At 45.3% G+C, this 18,635-nt stretch overlaps 8 protein-coding genes across 8 annotated transcripts; 1 reads left to right on the forward strand and 7 right to left on the reverse strand.

Annotated features, from left to right (window-relative positions):
* J7337_001926 (uncharacterized protein) lies at positions 1-2,338 on the reverse strand (the record flags this gene model as incomplete). Its single annotated transcript, XM_044819659.1, has 8 exons — positions 1-407; positions 461-1,346; positions 1,396-1,500; positions 1,554-1,582; positions 1,635-1,904; positions 1,951-2,038; positions 2,098-2,287; positions 2,334-2,338. 8 exons carry the CDS (start codon positions 2,336-2,338, stop codon positions 1-3), a joined length of 1,980 nt encoding a protein of 659 aa, XP_044687361.1.
* Positions 2,339-3,188: 850 nt separating this feature from the next.
* On the reverse strand, positions 3,189-5,274 carry J7337_001927 (uncharacterized protein; the record flags this gene model as incomplete). Its single annotated transcript, XM_044819660.1, has 2 exons — positions 3,189-4,836; positions 4,883-5,274. The coding sequence occupies 2 exons, from the start codon at positions 5,272-5,274 to the stop codon at positions 3,189-3,191; spliced, it is 2,040 nt and encodes a 679-aa protein (XP_044687362.1).
* A 2,024-nt stretch (positions 5,275-7,298) lies between these two features.
* Positions 7,299-8,519, reverse strand: J7337_001928 (uncharacterized protein; the record flags this gene model as incomplete). The annotated part of the gene is made up of 1 exon (XM_044819661.1): positions 7,299-8,519. The coding sequence occupies one exon, from the start codon at positions 8,517-8,519 to the stop codon at positions 7,299-7,301; it is 1,221 nt and encodes a 406-aa protein (XP_044687363.1).
* Positions 8,520-9,666: 1,147 nt separating this feature from the next.
* Positions 9,667-10,437, reverse strand: J7337_001929 (uncharacterized protein; the record flags this gene model as incomplete). Its single annotated transcript, XM_044819662.1, has 1 exon — positions 9,667-10,437. The coding sequence occupies one exon, from the start codon at positions 10,435-10,437 to the stop codon at positions 9,667-9,669; it is 771 nt and encodes a 256-aa protein (XP_044687364.1).
* Positions 10,438-10,948: 511 nt separating this feature from the next.
* On the forward strand, positions 10,949-11,695 carry J7337_001930 (uncharacterized protein; the record flags this gene model as incomplete). Its single annotated transcript, XM_044819663.1, has 1 exon — positions 10,949-11,695. One exon carries the CDS (start codon positions 10,949-10,951, stop codon positions 11,693-11,695), a length of 747 nt encoding a protein of 248 aa, XP_044687365.1.
* A 1,289-nt stretch (positions 11,696-12,984) lies between these two features.
* J7337_001931 (uncharacterized protein) lies at positions 12,985-14,027 on the reverse strand (the record flags this gene model as incomplete). The annotated part of the gene is made up of 5 exons (XM_044819664.1): positions 12,985-13,175; positions 13,225-13,541; positions 13,607-13,713; positions 13,764-13,922; positions 13,986-14,027. 5 exons carry the CDS (start codon positions 14,025-14,027, stop codon positions 12,985-12,987), a joined length of 816 nt encoding a protein of 271 aa, XP_044687366.1.
* Positions 14,028-16,200: 2,173 nt separating this feature from the next.
* J7337_001932 (uncharacterized protein) lies at positions 16,201-16,524 on the reverse strand (the record flags this gene model as incomplete). The annotated part of the gene is made up of 2 exons (XM_044819665.1): positions 16,201-16,232; positions 16,284-16,524. The coding sequence occupies 2 exons, from the start codon at positions 16,522-16,524 to the stop codon at positions 16,201-16,203; spliced, it is 273 nt and encodes a 90-aa protein (XP_044687367.1).
* Positions 16,525-18,191: 1,667 nt separating this feature from the next.
* Positions 18,192-18,503, reverse strand: J7337_001933 (uncharacterized protein; the record flags this gene model as incomplete). The annotated part of the gene is made up of 2 exons (XM_044819666.1): positions 18,192-18,199; positions 18,311-18,503. The coding sequence occupies 2 exons, from the start codon at positions 18,501-18,503 to the stop codon at positions 18,192-18,194; spliced, it is 201 nt and encodes a 66-aa protein (XP_044687368.1).
* Between the last annotated feature and the right edge of the window lie 132 nt (positions 18,504-18,635).

The following is an 18,635-nucleotide window of genomic DNA, read 5'->3' on the forward strand; positions in this document are numbered from 1 at the left end:
TTAGTAGCGCCACTTCTCCTGTGTCGAAGGAATGTCACCTTTGCCTGAACCAATGACATTATTAGAGACAGACGGAAGATGAACCAGCTCATGAATCATCAGACGGAATTTACCAGTCATGAAAATTGAATCCTTCTGCTTTGTTCTATCAGCGTCGAGTTCTCTCTGGACAGCTGCTAGGTGCTCTTGTCCTGGGGCGAAGAATCCGCCGCAAAATACAATAGTGCCACCAGGAGAACCGTCCGCGTCGTCGAAAGCATAGCCACCGATAGTGCCAGCAGCACCTTTAATGCTACTGCAGCGACTTTGGACAGCAAAGCCACGTTGACTAATATCTTCGCAGGATGCTCGGATTGTTCGCCCAACTCTGGCGGTCGTGGTCAGCTTTCGGAGGTTTGCAAAGACACCTAGATATTCCGTGTCAGCCTATGATATGGTAACATATGAAGGGGACACTGACCGTTGATAAAGTTGACATCGCTAGTTCTCTCGGCAATATCAGCTCCGAAGTTCCTCTGCTCGAGTAAACCACCTGGCTTGAATGCTGGGATCCTGGCCAAAATAACAACAATATCTCTCCAAGCTTGCACGATATCTTCCTTCTGACTCTTACTACAACCTTTGAATGTGTCAAACGGGATGGAATTGTGAGCAGAGTCATGGTTATGGCTAGGATCAGCGTCTCGTGGGCCAAGTGTAGTGCCCATTACCTTTTCACCTGTCCAATCTAAGATGGGCTCACCCTCAACTTGCCAACAGTCTGAATTGTCAAAGACCGCCTTAACTGGCATGATGACAGGGTTGAAGTTGTAGATGCCATCGTGGCATTCTCGAGCAAGGCATCGACCTCGATCCGTCCCACCAACGATGGTGTCGCCGTTCTTGATCACCAGTCGCTGAGTACCTTCTTCAATTCCGTCCTCGACAGTATCGTAGTTGAGGCCGGTCTGGAGAACCTTGGAGCTGATACTCTTACCATTGCTCATGACATTGACAGTAAAGCCAGCTGCCTGAGCAGGGACTACCAAGGCCCAGTGAAGAGCGTCTTGGCCAGCATCGGTGCCATTTGGTTCTTGAAAGTACTTGACGCTAGAGTCACCTCCAGGGCAAGTAGTGGTCTGGAAGATGCTCTTATGCCATAAAGCACCCTGAGGTATAGCTTCATCTCGCTTAGAGAATGCTGGGACCATCGAACCGCCGTTCTTCCAAGCGTGGATGAAAGCCGAGTATAGAGATTGAAGGGCGGTATGATCGGAGCCGTCGGGACTGGCATATTGGTTGGGTTGGGCATCGGTGTTCTGTTCGGGCCAGAGGTTACCGAAGTGATGACTCTCGGGTCCATCATTCTACGCATTGTCAGTGATCTGAAGCCTTGCTGCGATGTGAGGTACTGACCCAAGTCAATAGCTGGATGATATCGGGTTGAGATCCCATGCTGAGGATGTTCTCCATTCTCTTCACAACGTTCATCTCACCGCGTCGATACAAATTGGCTCCGTACTAGAAATGGTATTATTATCGCGCTTCCAATACCGTATCAATAAATGACTTACCGCATTCTTGTACTGAAGCATGCTGATAGCTGAAGGGGTTTATTAGTCTAGGCAGTGACTGACAGAAGAAATGTAACATACGCATCATGAAGACTTTACTCTTCTTCTGCAGAGGGCCCATGACCTTGATATCCTTGGATATATCACCTTCATTGGTGCCGTGGACCTGGGGCCAGGCTGACTCCCAGACACTGGCTCCGTCGATGATGTCCCCCCAGTATTGCCACCAGGCAGGATGACTCTCCCAGAACCCAGGAGTGTCATCAATGCCAGGGACGAAGAACATTTCGTTGGCAAACGATTTCTTCCATTCAATGAAGTCTTTATCGGTCTGGTTGCCTGTACTGAAGCCTATATCATGTCAGCGATAAAACTTTGTATATGAAGTCAGGCTCACTGGTGATGAAGGGAAAGTTATTAGGTCCATATCGGAGATAGGAGTCACGGCCAAGAAAGCCCTTCAGCACTGTCTCGTACTCCTTTGGCTACACCATCAAGTTAGCTTAACATTGAAGCGAGGCAAATACGTAAAGGTCGTACTTACACCTCCGCAGTCATTTCCGAGCTTCTTGTCGTAGCACCATGCGCCTGTCGCATATAGGTCAAGAGAAAGAGCCAGCTTGAACGATCCTCCTTTGCTGATAAGGTCGTCGGCATAACCATACAGATGGCTCAGAGTTTCTGGTACCCAGTCGAGTTTAGGATATCCAACGTTGAGAACAAACCCATCAAGACTAGTGAAAGTGATCAGTCAAGTCAAGATAGTATCAGTGTACATACCCCATGGCAATAGCATCGTCAATATCTTTGTGAGCATGTTCCTCCGTGATATCGCCAAGCTGCGAAGGATATTAGCAAATTGGTCTAAGCTGAGTTGATATATTCCTACCATGTAATGAGACAGCACAAGCCTCGACGCAGCCCGCTCATGCATACTACGAGCTGCCGTGAGGCCTGCTATGAAGCCGGTAAAAAGAGTAGATAAACGCATTGGAAACTGAGAACTTTTGTGTTAGAGCGACTCCTAAAATCCCTGAGTCATTGAGCTGCTTGTCCCTTTTTATATTTACAAAGTTGACAGCTTGAATACTTCATACCATCCCTGCTGTCATCCTGAGGCCGTAAATGATTATCTCCACGTGGACATGGCGCCGACATCAGCCGTCGCAACGTCACAATCAAACCCTCTTAGGACTTTAGTCGAATCCTTCAGAGGAACCATAGTACTCTAAAATGAAGATGAGGCTCAGTGTGAAGTACCAAGTACCATTACCCTAGTATGTTGGCACCCCCAACAGTCATGATTGAGCCGTCCCAGAACTTCATTTACCAATAGCAGCTTTTGGCAAGTCAAATTGTCAATGATAAGGTGATTTGGGATTTTCAGCGCAACCATGTTCCCACGCTGTTGAAGGATTTATAGGACCGAATAATTTAGCCGTCGGCAGTCGAGTCATATACTGTGAGTGTAATCCCGATCCTTGCTAATTCCGATTGGTGTACTGAGTAGGTCCCTTGATCGGCATTGCCGAATACAACCTTGATTAAAATGAATGCATAGGACCAAAAGTGTATCATAAAATATGTACCAATTTTTCTAAAGATTTTCTCCCCTCCCCCGAATTTGCGATGCCTCTACCAAGTGAAGGATTCTTCCACATAACGAACAACGACGCCATGTCTCGCCATTGCAGCGCAGACATACCGAGCTTCATCACACATTGCATGTGGACCACAGACGACCACAGTAGTTCCACCAATAGCGTTCTCCAATTCCTTGGTCAAAACTCTCTTTATGTCCATGCGCTCACCAACCGAGACATGGGTCTCGATATGGCCCCAGTTGGAGGACTCACCACCTTCTTTTCCTTCACCGGCATCTCCACCTACAATCATACTCTTTACAACATCGACAAGGCCCTTACTTTTAATTCCCCAGTACAGCTTAGTGGTTCCCAGAGGCTTAGCGTACATCGACAGGGAGGCTTGGAGACATGACAGGACGCCAGCAATGCCGACACCGCCGGAGATGACAAGGGTATTCGGGTATTCGATGCTGGGATCGAATCGAGTTGTGTCTTCGTGGCCATAAGAAGACTCGATGAGGACGGGGATCGCGATGCCAGTGTCGGCTTTCTTTGCAAGCTTGGCTGTCATACCACGACAGTTCTGGACAAACAGCGTGATACCGGGCTTGGTAGTGTTACTGTGAACTCTGAGTTGGCGGATGTTTGACATGGCGCCTCCCATCTCTTTAGAAGCCGATGCTTCAGCAGGCGAGATTGCACCCTCATTCTCAGACTGCGTGTGCGAAGCGGAGCTTGGGATAACGGACTCTCCATCAAGCTGACCTTTGCTGCAATTGACGATTGAGAAAGGATGATTCTCCCATACTCGCCAAGAGAGCGTGGGGAAGTAGGCGAAGCAATGGCCCTGAGCATCGACATCGGGGATGTCAACTCGCAGATACTTATCATCAATGCGAGTGACGTATGCTTTCTTGATGCCATATCTGGAGATGCGTAGAATGCGAAGGACTCTCTCAAGACCCCAGAAGCAAAAGGCGATTATGAGCCAGATCTCGAAGCCACCTTTATCTTCGTACAGGAAAACAATGTGATACCAAGAACCGACCAAAGCGCCGATTGTTAAGACAATATGCGTAATGAGGAAGACTTCATACATGATCTTTCGGATTGGGAGCATCGAGAATGGAATCAAGGCGGAAAAGGCAACAGTTCCAACAACACCGACATACCAGTAGGGGTATGTCAGAACGAGAGGATAAGAGTCTCCCTCAATCATAATTCGAAGCCAAAGGAGCGAATGGAGGGCGACTTGGATGACGCAGATGGTGGCGGTCCATCTGTGAAGGAGAAGGAAGGTCGAGTAAGACCAGTTGGTTAGCCGAAGTAGCACACTGCTACGGCCAGCATATAAGATAACAACGGGGATATTGGCGAATGCAACGGAACCAGCACGATTTCCGATATGACGCATCAGCTCGTAATGACGGTCTGGAAAGATGCCGTTTGGAGCGTAGTTGGGATATCCCGCAAACGTGGCCAGGCAATTGATGCCGATGAGGTAGAGGATGAAGAGAGCTTGACCTCGGGTAGGCACCATACCGATGCCAAGTGTAGCCACGCTGTGCTGCCTGCCCCAAGCTGGAGGGTCGATAAGATAGCCATACACCTTGCTTCTAAAGGATGTTGGGAGGGGGAGGAAACGAAGGAGGGAGAAGCCGATAGGGACCATGACACAAGTCATAAAGGCCAGGATGCTATGAATGATTAGTTTTGTTGGAATCTCAAGCACGAGTCACTTACGAGTACATAGACTCATTCTTGGCGACTTCCTTGTATCCTTTCACACCGTTCATAAAGCTCTGATAGGTAGTGGAATCGATAGAGATGGTTCGGTTAAAGACGGTCTCTTCTGGTGACAGTGGCTTTGGCGCAGTCGTAGTGTTGACCTGAGCCAAGGCTTCAAGATAAGGCCATCGAATCGTCAGATCTTCAGAGTCGTAAATCATCTTGACCTCCCAGAAATACTCAAGCCTGTAGATCTTGACGTTTTTGGGGCAATAGGTGTGGATGCAGTAGGCCATGGAGGTTAAGTAGGATGTGTCGTTGGCGAAGCATGCCGCTGATGGGTATGCAGCTGCTTTCTCCTCTGCCGTCATGCCTGCGTACTCAGGACAGTCGAGATTGTAGGGCATTGCGTATGAACATGCCTGGGCGCATGACACCGGGTAATCATCCCTCCCATAGCCTTCAAGAGGGACTGTGGCTGATGCGCTAGGGATGAAAGAAAGTGCTGACAGCACGATTGTTAATGCCCGCATTATAGTGGGAGACCACATATTGGCTGGTGCCCAAGGCTAAGAGATGGAACAATTAAATGATGAAAACCTGAGCGAGCCCAAGAAATAAGGTGCCCGGTAGCTCATTCTTAAGTAGCATCGCAACCCAAGATGGATAAAATGCCTCTTGTTCCAGGAACGGCAATCCTGAGCAAAAGATCCCTCGAAAAAAGTCATGGCTGCATTCTAGATCCATCATCGCCGGATATCGTTCGTTTCCGACAACGGCTATTGGCTTAGTGTTAGGAGAAAGAAACCTGGGTCATGGGTTTTGTGGCTTGTTGATTAGCATCACCTTTTGGGGACTGGAAGGGATGGGCCTTGTTGAGGAGATGCTTGGGACCCGTTTTGTTGGATGCAGCCTTTCCCAGGGTCGGAGGGAGACCGAGAGTTTGCGCTTGGTTGTTAGTGCCGTCTCGTGTTTGTAGGCATGGCTCGCTCCAGTCAATTGTCGGTCGGTGCAACTTCAAGTCGATAGCCTCACTAAATTGCTATTGACAGTACTACTATTTGATCCCTCTCAGTCCCATAATGAATCTCTTATTCACAAGTGCCCGTCTTGGCAACGTGCCGATATCTGACCTCTTGGCGATGTCCCTTCTTGGCATCCAAGTGAGTGCGAGGAACCATCAGCCCTCCGAGGAATTCAACGCCATGCCACCATTGGTCACAGTGAGAGACATGGCGTTCCAGAACCCTTAATTCCGCCCATTGAGAGCAACACAGTGACGCGGCGGAATTATGCATGCATCTTGGCAAATTTTTCGTTTAGCTGTGCCGAACTGCCGCAGCCACTGATCAGATAAAGAGAGCTATCCCACGTGTTCTAGACCCGAAATGGGAATTTGGACGGATGGCGCGGGGTCCTGGCTGATTGATAAGATGGATCTGATTGATAAAGAGGGCTAGGGTAGGACTAGCATGTGAATAGACTGTGTGGAACGAGGGCTTGGCGGAGATCCCCGTTGACGAGTGTAACGAGAGCCTTTTACCCTAATTTTAGGTAATAGCCTGTGTGATCACCAGCCACAGTTTCTTGTTCTTTTTTTATTCTTGCCCTGACGGCAATTGCAGATCATCTCTGAGCCATGACATCTGGCCTGATATGCTGCATCATATTTCCTGACTTCAAATCACTGCCAGGGTTGGCATGAGGCAATATTCCTGGAACAGCTCAGACACCTCGGTTAATAACGCCTAATAACACTTCACTAACAAACAGCTAGCTCAATTAGGCTTGCTTCGGGACTTCTCGACCCCCTTCGAAATTTTCATCGGCATTTTCATGACTAAGTACCTCGTCTGTTCCAGACCCCTACCATTTCGGCTCGTATAGCCGTTTCATTTGACGTGGGGGAACATTCTGGACCATCATAGATGAGGTAAAATAATAACTCTCGCAGTATGCATAATTCTTGATCACCCTGTCAGGGCTCGTGAACCTAACCGCATACCGTCAAGTTTATGTTTAGTAGCCTTTTATCACGCCAGAGGCTGCTGTAGACGATTGATCTATGTGCCGAGTTCCGAGATAATGAATAAGGTTATCAGATCATTTACGCCTTACTTGACAGACGATGCCCAACCGATGACAGTTTCGGCGTTGATCATTCGGACCCTCGGGATGTTTACTGATACCATGCGCGTGGTTCACGTAGTTTAGATGGCGCTGCGGAATATGAGAGGCTGGAGATATTTTATTTCTCGCGCTAGAACGCTTCCGTGCGGTATCGGCCATCTTGAGAGCTATCCACTTCCGTGGCAACGCATGATCTTGGTCTTGAGAACCAACAAGCCGTTTTTCTCCGCCAATCCGGCACCCTAGAGCTGCGTTCGATGGTCACAATTGATAATACAAATGACACGGGAATAAAACTCGATCAGTGGCTCACACTGCCCTCAACCATGAGATCAAAGCCTGCCTCCCGAAGTCGGTCCACAAATGCGATACCCAATGTTGATGGCGTCAATAGCCCAGCACTAGTAGCCTCAGTCTTGTTCATCTGATTGATAGTCGCTGCAGCTTCTACGGCTAAAATTGCCGCCATGTCAACCAGCGCTCCCTTGTAGCTGAACTTTGCCAACGCCACTGGGCCTTTCTCACCAGTCACATACCCAACTGCTTTCCATTCCGCACTCTCGATCTTGCGGCTTTCGTCTCTATCGGGTCCAGATCCTCGATTGAAGGACTTGCCACGGATGAAGGATCTGAACCAAGGCACCGCGAGCAAGAAAATGCCCAGTTTTGTGACGATGTGCATGAGTAGTGCAGATATGAGGCCAGTGGCTGGGCTGTATTCTTTGTAAACGAAATCTTGTCCGTAGATCTTCGGATTCAAGGCTGCTGATCGTTGGATGACCGACTCATTACCCCACGCAACGAAGGATGTTGCTAGATGCCCAAGATATCGGTCGTAACGATGGCCCATCGGCTCCTTGTTTTTCTTGACCACATGCTTGGGGTTTGGCAGCAAGACCGAGGTGTCAGAAGTCAGCCACCCACTGATCCCATAGGTCTCGGCGACGTCAAGAACAGTATGTAGGGAGCCACCTTGCATCCCAAGCATGCTGAGCTTTCCAGAGCATACGATTTCAGATGTTGATGGTAGGTTTTGCTCTCGTACATGTCGAGCAATCAACCACGCCACAAGATCAGATGGAGCACTCGATCCCGAGATAGCCGGGATAATGATAGCGCCTGAACTTTTGGCCGTCTCGTGAAAATTCTGTATCATTTCGGCAATCCATGCAGTCTCGGTACTAAAGTCGACGTAATGGGTACCGTTACGAGCACATGCGTCAACGACTGGAGTTCCATGGCGGTGATATGGACCGATGCCGTTGATCAGAACCTTTGTTTCTCTTACAATGGGTTCGAGCCGTTTGGCGTTGAGTTGAGGGATGATGTAAATCGTCGGCTCCAATCGATCGGGATTGATGGCTCGTAGGTCTTGGCGCAGAGCTTCAAGCTTTAAGGCTGAACGACCTGCAATGCACCACCTCGTATTTGTTGGGAAGGTCTTGGCAATATGCTCTGCGCAGATTGTGGCGGTCCACCCTGTGGCACCCAAAATGGTAATCTCGTGAGCTCGTGTGTTCATTGTGTTTTGATAACCGGTGATCGATCGCCCACTTACGTTTGAGGTGTCTGTTGATTAAATACCAGATTTTGGCCTGCTGTTTCTTTCTGCTAACGTCTCGATGCATTCCACTGTGACAATTAATCATCTTACAAATACATATTGAGCCTTTGGACTTTACCCCATTATCGCGCAAAGCTAGCCTGTTCGAGGAGCGAATGATAGAGTATGGTCAATTCGGACGAAACACGGACGAACCGAAGGACCCAGTTGATCAAGGATGTCAACCAATCATGTTCGCATTCACAAGTGATACAATGAAGGAGATCGTCAACGGTAGGTAGCTCACACCGGAATGGGAAAGAGACGGATGCTTCTCCGCAGGCGCTTGGTGAAGATTTGCTGGAGCAGCTTGCTTCGGGCACATGTAGAGAAGAACCTGATACGAAACCTGGAACACAGAAGCAAACAAGCTTAGATCTATCACATTCTACCTAGTTACTCCTGCTGAAGAAGTGTTCTTTGGTCCATCAAAAAAGAACAAAAGCCAATTACGTTTTCCAGAGTTCACTGCAGCTGTGCGACAAGTCAAAGAAAAAGAGATCTACCCTGAAGTCCCCAAAGATGTCACACTCAAACTGGCACCTGACAATATGAACGACAGTTTAGTCTATGTCAAAAGACCAGGCCTCAACAACTACGAAACTACGAAAGGGACTGATTTTATTCCGTCTTGTTAAGGAACACCTATATGGCAGTGTTGAAAGTGCGCAGCATAAAGTTGACTTTTTTCGAAGAGTTCTTTTTAGCAACCCTCGAAGGGCAAGAGAGGCATGTTTCCCGACATGCCGACTTCCAGCACAATAGGTATGGGTTCCTACCTGCATACATATCTGCATCACCTACAACTTGATACATTTTTAGGCACCATGTTCTCCATTGTGTAGGATTTCCAGAACATTTCGTCTAAGTGCAAACGACAAAAATTACTGATTATAGACCTTAGCATTAACAGTTTACTTAAATGACTCTGACGATGACCTAACAAAAAGGCTAATAAGTATAGACAATCCAGGACAGAGTAATAAGTCGACAGACAATTTCCATTCAAATATAATCTCCAGATACAAGACATTCCAAACTCGATCGATGTGGACACCATACAGACCTACTGTCGGCGGTCCATGCTTCGAGAAGAATCATTGCTCCTGTAGGCTTTTTCTGGGCTGGGAAGTCTTGGTCCGTATAGATGAGGAGGGAGAGGAGCAGGTACCAGAGGCTGTTGACCGTAAGGGATCGACACAGAGGTCCTGGTAGAGCTTTGTGTACTGTAATACGCTTGCCCGTATGCCTCACTTGGGCTAGGGATTCTGGGGTCTTGAGCGCGACGAGGGGGAGCAGTAGGAGCTGATGCTGGCAGGCGATAAGTAGCCTGCGTGCTAACACTAGAAGAGCGCCCGTAGGCCTCGCTCGCAGTGGGAGTGTTGGTGTATTGGGAGCGTTGAGGAGGCGGGGCAGACATAGATTCCGGCTGACGGTAGGTGGCTGACGTGTAGGGAACACTAGGAGGTTGAGTCTTGTAAGGGGCTTGTCCATAGGCCTCACTTGGACTGGGGATCCTCGAGTTTTCTGCTCGCCGAGGAGGAGGGACAGGTAGCGACGGCTGCAGGCTAGGGACGCCTGGAGTTGCAGCAGTAGAAGAGCCGTGTGTACCATACGGGGCTTGCCTTATAGACGGAGCAGGCGCACCCGCCTTCTGATAATGCGTATCATAGGCTTGACGGTAATGCTTTGCCTCTTTCACAGAGCTATCCGCCGGCTTCTCATACTGATTTCTTGTTCTAGGATTCTTGTATGCATACGGGTGCTTATCCAAGAAGGCATTGCGAGTACTGGTGATGTGACAAGGTTTAAGCGCCGAGCGCACTTTGCCCCTCATTTGCACGTGACGGCTTCAACACGGAAGCATGCTATTCCAGTTGCCTTACTCGCATCGTTTTCCTCACATTGTTTCGTTCTGCGAAAGATTTGCACAAAATCACAACAAGACATACCAAACCTCCCGTCAACATACTGTTCTTCTCAACATGCCACTAGAAAGCCTGGCACCAGAACTGGTGTCTATCATCTTACGAAATATTGACTCACCTCGAGGTCTCCACGACCTGATTGCAGCATCGCCTGCCTGTTTACGAGTCTTCTTACAAACCCCATATCTCATTCTTTCATCTGTGGTGCGAAATGCATTACCAAGTGGCACGACGAAACATTATATCGCTGCTTGGCGGGCCCCTCCACCCTCTCTACTCCCTCTACGTGAGACTAAAGATGAGATATTGTTGTTCTTGAATGAATACTTCAGTGCCACTACGCGGTTTGAGTTTCCGGCAAACCAGAAAGAGCTTGTATCGTTTTGTCAACTCTATCATCAAGTTGATTATCTTGTCAAGATGTTCTTACATCAGATGCGTCAACTTGGGTTTGACGATACGATTCTGGCGCCTTCATCTTCTGAGTCTACTCGACTTCACAGAGCGTTTCTGAGATATGACATCTACTGCAGCGTATTTGCGCCAAATGAGTTTGGACCATTGGAGAACCCTTATCAATTTTCCGGCGTTGAACAATTCGATCTATTCTTGAGGCGACTGAGGCCATGGGAGGTTGAGGAAATGGCCTGTGTCCAGGTGTATTTTGCCCTTCTCACAGGGGACTGTATTAGTCAACTTGAGGAGCAGCTCATTGATGCTGTCCAGAGCACCCCTGGGATTGTATGGCCATCGTCTCCAGACTCAAAACCCGGGGAAGGGACCGACGAAAACGGAGAGAAACAGATACTGAGCAAGGGAGATGACATGAGGGAATTCAAGAATTTGGATATAACCAATCTGATGTTATTCTCCAAAGACGGCATATACAGTTCCCCGGATAGTATCACCCACATGACCTCTCTGGGCCTTGAGTTTATGTATCTGCTCTGTAAATCAGAGGACCGGAGATCTGACTTGATTCGTTCGAACCCTCCGGACTACCGCGAGTTCCTGCCGGAAGCCCTCAGTCATTCGCCGGCATGCACACCAGAGGATCAAAATCAAGTCATCTCTATCGAGAAAACAGATTCACTGGATGATCCATCGCGCGAGAACCTCGGTTATGTCTTATTTGGAAATAGTCACAACATGAGAACGGTATACTAAGTTCTCTCTGCTAGAATAAGCTTATAGCCATAAGCCTTAACTATAAATAACACTTCTAGCCTATAATTTAGATATTAATACTATAATAACTAATTAATAGTTATAATATAAAGCTAATATAATAAGAACTTAAATAATAATTCCTTAGCTAGCCTTAAAGGTATATAAAAGGCTTTAATTTTTTAGCTAAGAAAGGTTAACTTAATATTATATATACCCTAGATCTTTAAAATAGCAGCTTTTATATTAATAAGACTAGTCTTTTATTAAAAATATCTTAACTAAACTTATATTAATAACTATACTTATAGGGCTATTATTATACTTTTTACTATAGTAATATATAAGGTAACCCTATAATATAATTATAGCTATAAAAGACTTAATTATAAGGCTATTATAAGGCATATCTTTATATAAAACTTTAATTAACTAAATAGTAAATTCTTTATTTAACTTACTTTATTTAACTATAAGACTATTACTTATATAGTAGCTTAATTCCTTATAAGTATTATTAATATTACCTAATAAAAGAAAGTATTACTATTTTCTTTATATAACTTAAAGGATAAGAAGAGAATTAAGGTAATTAGAGAGCTACTTTAAGGAAACTATACCTAGATTATATCTGTATTTAATATGTAGATAGTGATTTACTAAGAGGGACTTCCTAAGAAAGTTTCGCAATGATATATATGTCGGTGCTACTGGGGCTGAGATAAAGGTTAGAAGAAGGTTTAGGGCAATTAGAAGGTGGTGGCGGTATTGAGTTTATGAGTCAGTCATAAGGTTAGAAAATACACTTCAGGTTTAATATAATGGGAGAACGGTATACCTTCCTATCGATCCTACGGGTTCTCACCACTCAATACTTAGGCGGCTCGGGTACGTCTTTTGGGACTCGTGGAGGATACAATCTCGTGAAGTGTCTGATAGACTTCGAGCGGTAGAGAAGATGACATATGATGAAATACACGAGCTGTTTAATAGGCCGTGGCAAAACGGAGCTGAGGCCAGGCTTCAGGGGGTAAAACTGCCACGAGACGAGTTTGAAAAGATTGAAAGGGAATTTGGGTATATCGAAAATCCTGCAGATTCGGAGTAAATAGAGCCAAGAACATATAATAGGCTACTGCATACTCAACAGCTTTAGCTCGTGCTGCCACCCCAAAGCCCCTTGTGAATCACTATCAGCAAACTACGTATACGAAATCAACCCTTGTGAAGACATGATCAGTGTTAAAGTATTGATGATTCAAGAAGCCATACTAGGGGGCCTCACTTGACTACATCCACTGCTTATTACCGAACTTCGAGACAAGGGCCCCACTGCTGCCTTTCTCCAAAGAGGCTTCATTCATGACTTTCAAGACAGCTTTGGTCGAGTCTACTGGTGTGCTCGGACCCGTGAAGTTCGGAGCATAATTGACAAATTTACTTCCGAGCTTGGCCACCTTTTGTTTCTGTTCTTCGGTCACTGTGCAACGTCAGCATCATCCAGTATCGCAATCGTCACAGCTACTTACACTCTCCTTCAAAACCGCTATCGACGCTTCCAGGACAGATACTCATGAATAGAACTCCTTCTTTGGCGTAGCGGGCGGCGAACTTGGCGGTGAGAACGCTCGTGCCTGCTTTGCTGATGGCGTATGCAGGAGCTGGCTCGATGTCAAATTGACGGATGAAATCGATGTCGGACATGCCGGACGAAATGGCAATGACCTTCTTGCCCTGCCCTTTGAGAACGAGTGGTGTGAAGAGATTGAAGAGATGGAAGTTTCCAATCACGTTGACCTCAAATGAGTCTTGGAGATCCTTGACAAGACGTTCCGGGTTTTTGGCTCTATTACAGTATGAGACATCATTTCTCAGAGACCAGGCCATGGACAAGTCATGGGTTTGACTTACAGCACATCAACCGCATCCCATTGAGACCACAATGCGATGAGGCCTGCATTTGCAATGACGTAGTCAAGAGAGCCTTCAGCAATTTCCGAGACAGCCTCGACAGCATCCTATACTCTCGTGAGCATGATGTGGAGTTACTTTGAGTGGGAACTTGAACCTTTAGTGCATTGTAGCCAGTAATGTCAGCCTCAAGAACATGGACGTTCTTTGGAGAACCGAGTTCTTGAGCAATCTTTTCCTCAGTGGCCGCTTTGTTGCGGACTAGCCCGATAACGGTGTTGTCGGGGTTGCTGGCGAGTACTTGGACAAAGCCAAACTAAGAGGGACCGGGGCAAGTTGTAGTGTATGGTGAATTAGAATAACACCCAGTAAAACTTACGCCAAGACCGCGCGATGCTCCTGTTACTAGATAAGAAGGCATTTTAATATATATATGTATGTCAATTGAGAATAGAGATCGAAGTCTTGGTTTGAATCGATGGTGATAAGTTTGTCAAGCACAGAAAATGTGCTTTGTTATGCCCGCTCTTATATACCACAAGACATGGAAATGTAGTTTGCTGTATATTAATGATAAATCTTGCATCTCTTTCTGTCTTTCAAACCATAACCTGATGAGCCTCCTGCTTGCGCAAAACTTACTCTATAAATCAATCGTATTTACAAGCATATACTGACGTTTTCATATCATGGTCCTTGGTCAGATTCTCGGGCTCCACTCCTGGCATGACATCCAACACACACACGCGCAACGCTAACCCCGGTTGTCACCTTTGTCAGGTCGACTTTTGCACCGATTACACTTGAGAACATTGTAATTACAAAGCATATCCAAGTACAACGCTAAATGTAAAGGTCCAGGATGCCACATAAAGATAAAAGAGAACCGACTTCTTCTAAGCCGCAAGAATAGGCCCCCCTACTACTGTTTCTCAACGAAGCTTCTCATGTAACCTTTCAACGCAGACTTTGCTGGGTATTTGGGCTGAGTCGGATGCGGGGCACAATTGAACTGGTTAGTAGCTGGCTGTTCGAACCTTGAGCAGAGATAGCACAACTTGCACCTTTATAAGCTGGTGCTTGGCACCCTTTTCTTTCTTCCCTCCATAAACGGGTACTGCTAAGGTCGCTGTTATATTTGTAAAGTTCAACTCTCCCGGCGACTCGATGATTGTCATTGCCCCACGAATATGGGTCATTGAGGACCCTGGCATGCCAAGACTCGCTGCTGTCAGCTTCTCGAAAAGGTCAAGAAGTAGTATTGACTGCAGAATTTCATCACCAATCAACACGTTCGGGTCGCACAGTGAATGTCTTAGGTTCCCCATGGCAGCCGAGTATCTGATCAAGGCGGTGCTGATTAGTTCTCGGTTGTCCAACTGTACTGCTGAGAACGTAATGCTGACCGCATTTACACTGTGTGCAAGGTGCTGCGAGATTGTGGCCTGGTTGTATAGTGGCGGGAGAGGGGAGCAACTCCATGATAAGCCGCCAACATACAGCAGGAAAATTGTATCTGTGCACCGCGTCTCGACGTCAAGGTTCAGACCAAGCACCGGCGAAGGCCACGTCAGCTGATAGGCATATCCTGGCGGGCGACCACCTTTTGTCTGGCTACGCGTGTCTGGTCACGGAACGCCAGATCCCTGGCACTCCGGTAGCCATGACATGAGATGTTGGCTCGTCGGCACTGGCCACAGCATTCCGGTCTCAGGTCGCACTTAGAGACAGATGTTAGCTAGTCTAGGACGGAACTAAATTGGCCAGTAGGCATACCCGGAGCTTCCGCCGTCTGCAGGGCAGACAGTCCATTGAAGGTCGACCGGTGTTAACCATATTGGATAACTATACAATCCCACTCTGGGCTTATTTCAAGATTGGTGCCGGAAGAGAATGCCAGAAAGGGAACCAGTCGTTGGCAGTAGTAGGGGCACTTAGAGGTGCTGTGACTCGAGTGCAGCTGGAATGATTTTATGGCAAGAACTGCAGAGGATACGACGAGCTACGAAAGAAGAAGAGAAAGAAGGAGTGAGCATCCAGTCGAGTTTATGCAATATCTCCGGTCATCACAAAGCTTGCGCATCAAGAGGCCCAATGTTAACCGCTAGAGGTTTAGTCTGTGGAGCTGCAGATAAGTCTCCTGGCGAGCTCCGGATGGCTAGCCATAAGAGGTTAGTTAGATCGGCATACCCTAAACTTAACCATTCCGTGCCTACCACGACGTCGCCGAGATGAACCTTGGGCGGATAGGCGATAACAACAGTATGTTTGCCAATGGATCCGAGTGTATGAGTACTATTGTCGTCAGACAGTTTTGGGAGACCTGCGTGCCTCTGGTCCAGTATAGCTATCGCCGCTGTCTGCTCGTTGGGCAGTGCGCCGACCCATCCAACGTGGTAGAAATTGTTACTACTATTGTGGATAAATGAGTTCTAGTAGTGCCAAGTTTATTTTCTATGCAAATTTCTGAGTCTGAATACTGTGGCAGATGGATTAGGCATATCCGAAAAAACGCATTGGCGTTCTCAATATAAAGTGGGCGTCTATTGCGTCTCTTAAGTAGTCCCAGGATAGTTTGCCCTAGCCAGGCAAACCTACATCACAATACACATAAGGCCACCCATAACTACAACAGATAGTCAGCATCAAGCACATTCCAAACTATTCGCTAACTTACCGCCAGCAACTGCACTTGCAGCGATTCCATTCATAACACCGCCAATAATCTCCTTCGTGTACGCTTGAACTTTCTGACGGTCTCTGCGAATCTTTTCAGCCTCCTTTTCAGCCTTTGATAGAGCATTCTGGTGACTTTTTGCCTGTCTTGCAACAATTTGTTGCTGTTGCGGACTATTTGCCAGGCGAGCTATCTCCTTCTGAAGGGCAGCACAAGACTCTTGCACGTCTTGTAAGATCATCTCCTTGTTTTGAACTTCAGCGTCGTATTGGCTCTGAAGGCTGGAAACCCGATCCTTCAGCGCTTTTGTCTCGCTTTCGTGTAGATCTATCACCGTCTTGATCAAAGCCTGACCGCCGCGCTTCGTTTCCTCGATCTCTCTATCTACCTCAGCCTTCAGCTCTCGCAGTTGGAGAGAATACTCATGCTCTGAGGTCAAAGACGTTCTGTCTAACTCGACATCCAGTATCCTTAGCTGCTTCTCATGTTCCCGGCAAGTTTGATGCAAGCGTTCAGCGGCTGCTTTTCCTGCGGCGGTTTCTCCAAGACTTTTGTGCTCGTCCACAACCTCTCGCTGTAATTGGAGTACACTAGGCTTGCCGTGATCCAGTTGCCTTAGTAGGCTATCTATGATACGCTGTAGCGAGTCTGCAGGGCTATAATTCTCGTCGCAATCTCGAAACACTCTTGCTCCTTTACTGATAAGGTCACTGAAAAACTCAGAGTTTGTCAACAGCTTAAGTTCTCGGTCTTCGAGAATGCTCTTGTTAGTAGAATCTTAAGACTTTAGCTTTTTATATTTAAAACCTTTATAACTTATTTAGTATAGAAGCTTTATTTAATTAAAAACTTAATCTTAATTATAACTAAATCTTTAATAAGCTTTTTTACTTAATACTATTAGCTTATTTAACTTTTTTTCTTATAACTTTTTAATTAATATAATTATTACTTATTACTTAACTTATTATTAAAGGAAATAAAAAAAATATACTTTTTTTTATAAGTTTATTATATAATATACTTAAGCCTAGTTTTAGTTTATTTTATTAATTATTACTATTTTATTATTTAATAATACTTTTAAATTATATTAAAAAATTATCTTTTAATAACTTTAACTTTTATAACTATTTTTATAAGTATTATAAGTAAAATAAATAAAGCTTATAAAAATAATATCTTTAATATTACTTTTTAAAATATCTTTAAAAAGTCTTTTATAATTATTTTTATTATTAATATTTAACTATAGCTTTTAAAATAAATTTATAATATTATATAATATAAAATATATTAAAAAGTAAAAAAATAATTAAAGCTATTTACTAATTACTTATTATATAAATATAATAAAAATTATTTTAAAAGTATTATTTTAAATTAAAAAACTTACTTTTAATAAGTAATTTACTTTATATATATTTTATATACTTTAATTTAATTATCTTTATAAATAAGTAATAATTACTTTTTTATATACTTTTAAAGTTAGTTATTAAATTATCTAGCTTTTTAGCTAAAAATAAGACTTTAAGTAATTATAAAGGTAATAAGTATATTACTTATATATATCTATTAGTATCCTTTACTTTTATAGCCTAGGGGTTAAAGCCTTTTCTAAAACCTGAACTTTAATATAAAGACTTTAGCTATATAGTTATAATAATAGCGAGATTACTATAGGAAGCAAATCCGCAAATCTCTTTCAGGATTCTAAAGCTTCTTAAATTTAATCCAGCTATACGGTTATCAGTAATCGGATATAGTGCTATGATACCGTGGATCCGCACGCTGTTTGCATACGACGCACCGAGATAGGTTGCCAATACCTCCAGGGTTTCAATATCAGAGCGACTGGTGTCATTAAACCCAGGAGTATCTATAAGGAAGATACGTTGACCATGTTTAGTGTACTGAAAAGCGCTGATTAAGTTAGTGCCTATTAATTAGCAAAGTACTCTATCAAACTGAAACCTTGATTCGCAAGGTCAATAGCCCGGAGAAGGACCTAGTTTATGACTTACATAAGTAAAGCCCATGGCCTATAGTCACAGCATGGCCTGTACAGTTTGAGACGAATGTACTCTTGCCAGCTCCTGTCAGACCCATAACAAGGAAGAACTTGTCTCCTGGGTCGGGCTGGCTGAGACCAAGAAATGTCTTAAAGGATTCAGCTTGATCAATGAGTGCGTCAGCACCGAGGCTGGGAGTACCCATCTCCGAATTCCTTAATACGGAGCTCTAAATAATAAGGAACAAAGAGTAAGAAAACTCTATAGAGAGAACGGGGGATATACAAGATCTTGGCGAAAACGAAAATTGAATGGACCTCTGTCATGGCCCAGACTG

This window comes from Fusarium musae, chromosome 1 (assembly GCF_019915245.1).
Source record: "Fusarium musae strain F31 chromosome 1, whole genome shotgun sequence".
NCBI lineage: Eukaryota > Fungi > Ascomycota > Sordariomycetes > Hypocreales > Nectriaceae > Fusarium > Fusarium musae.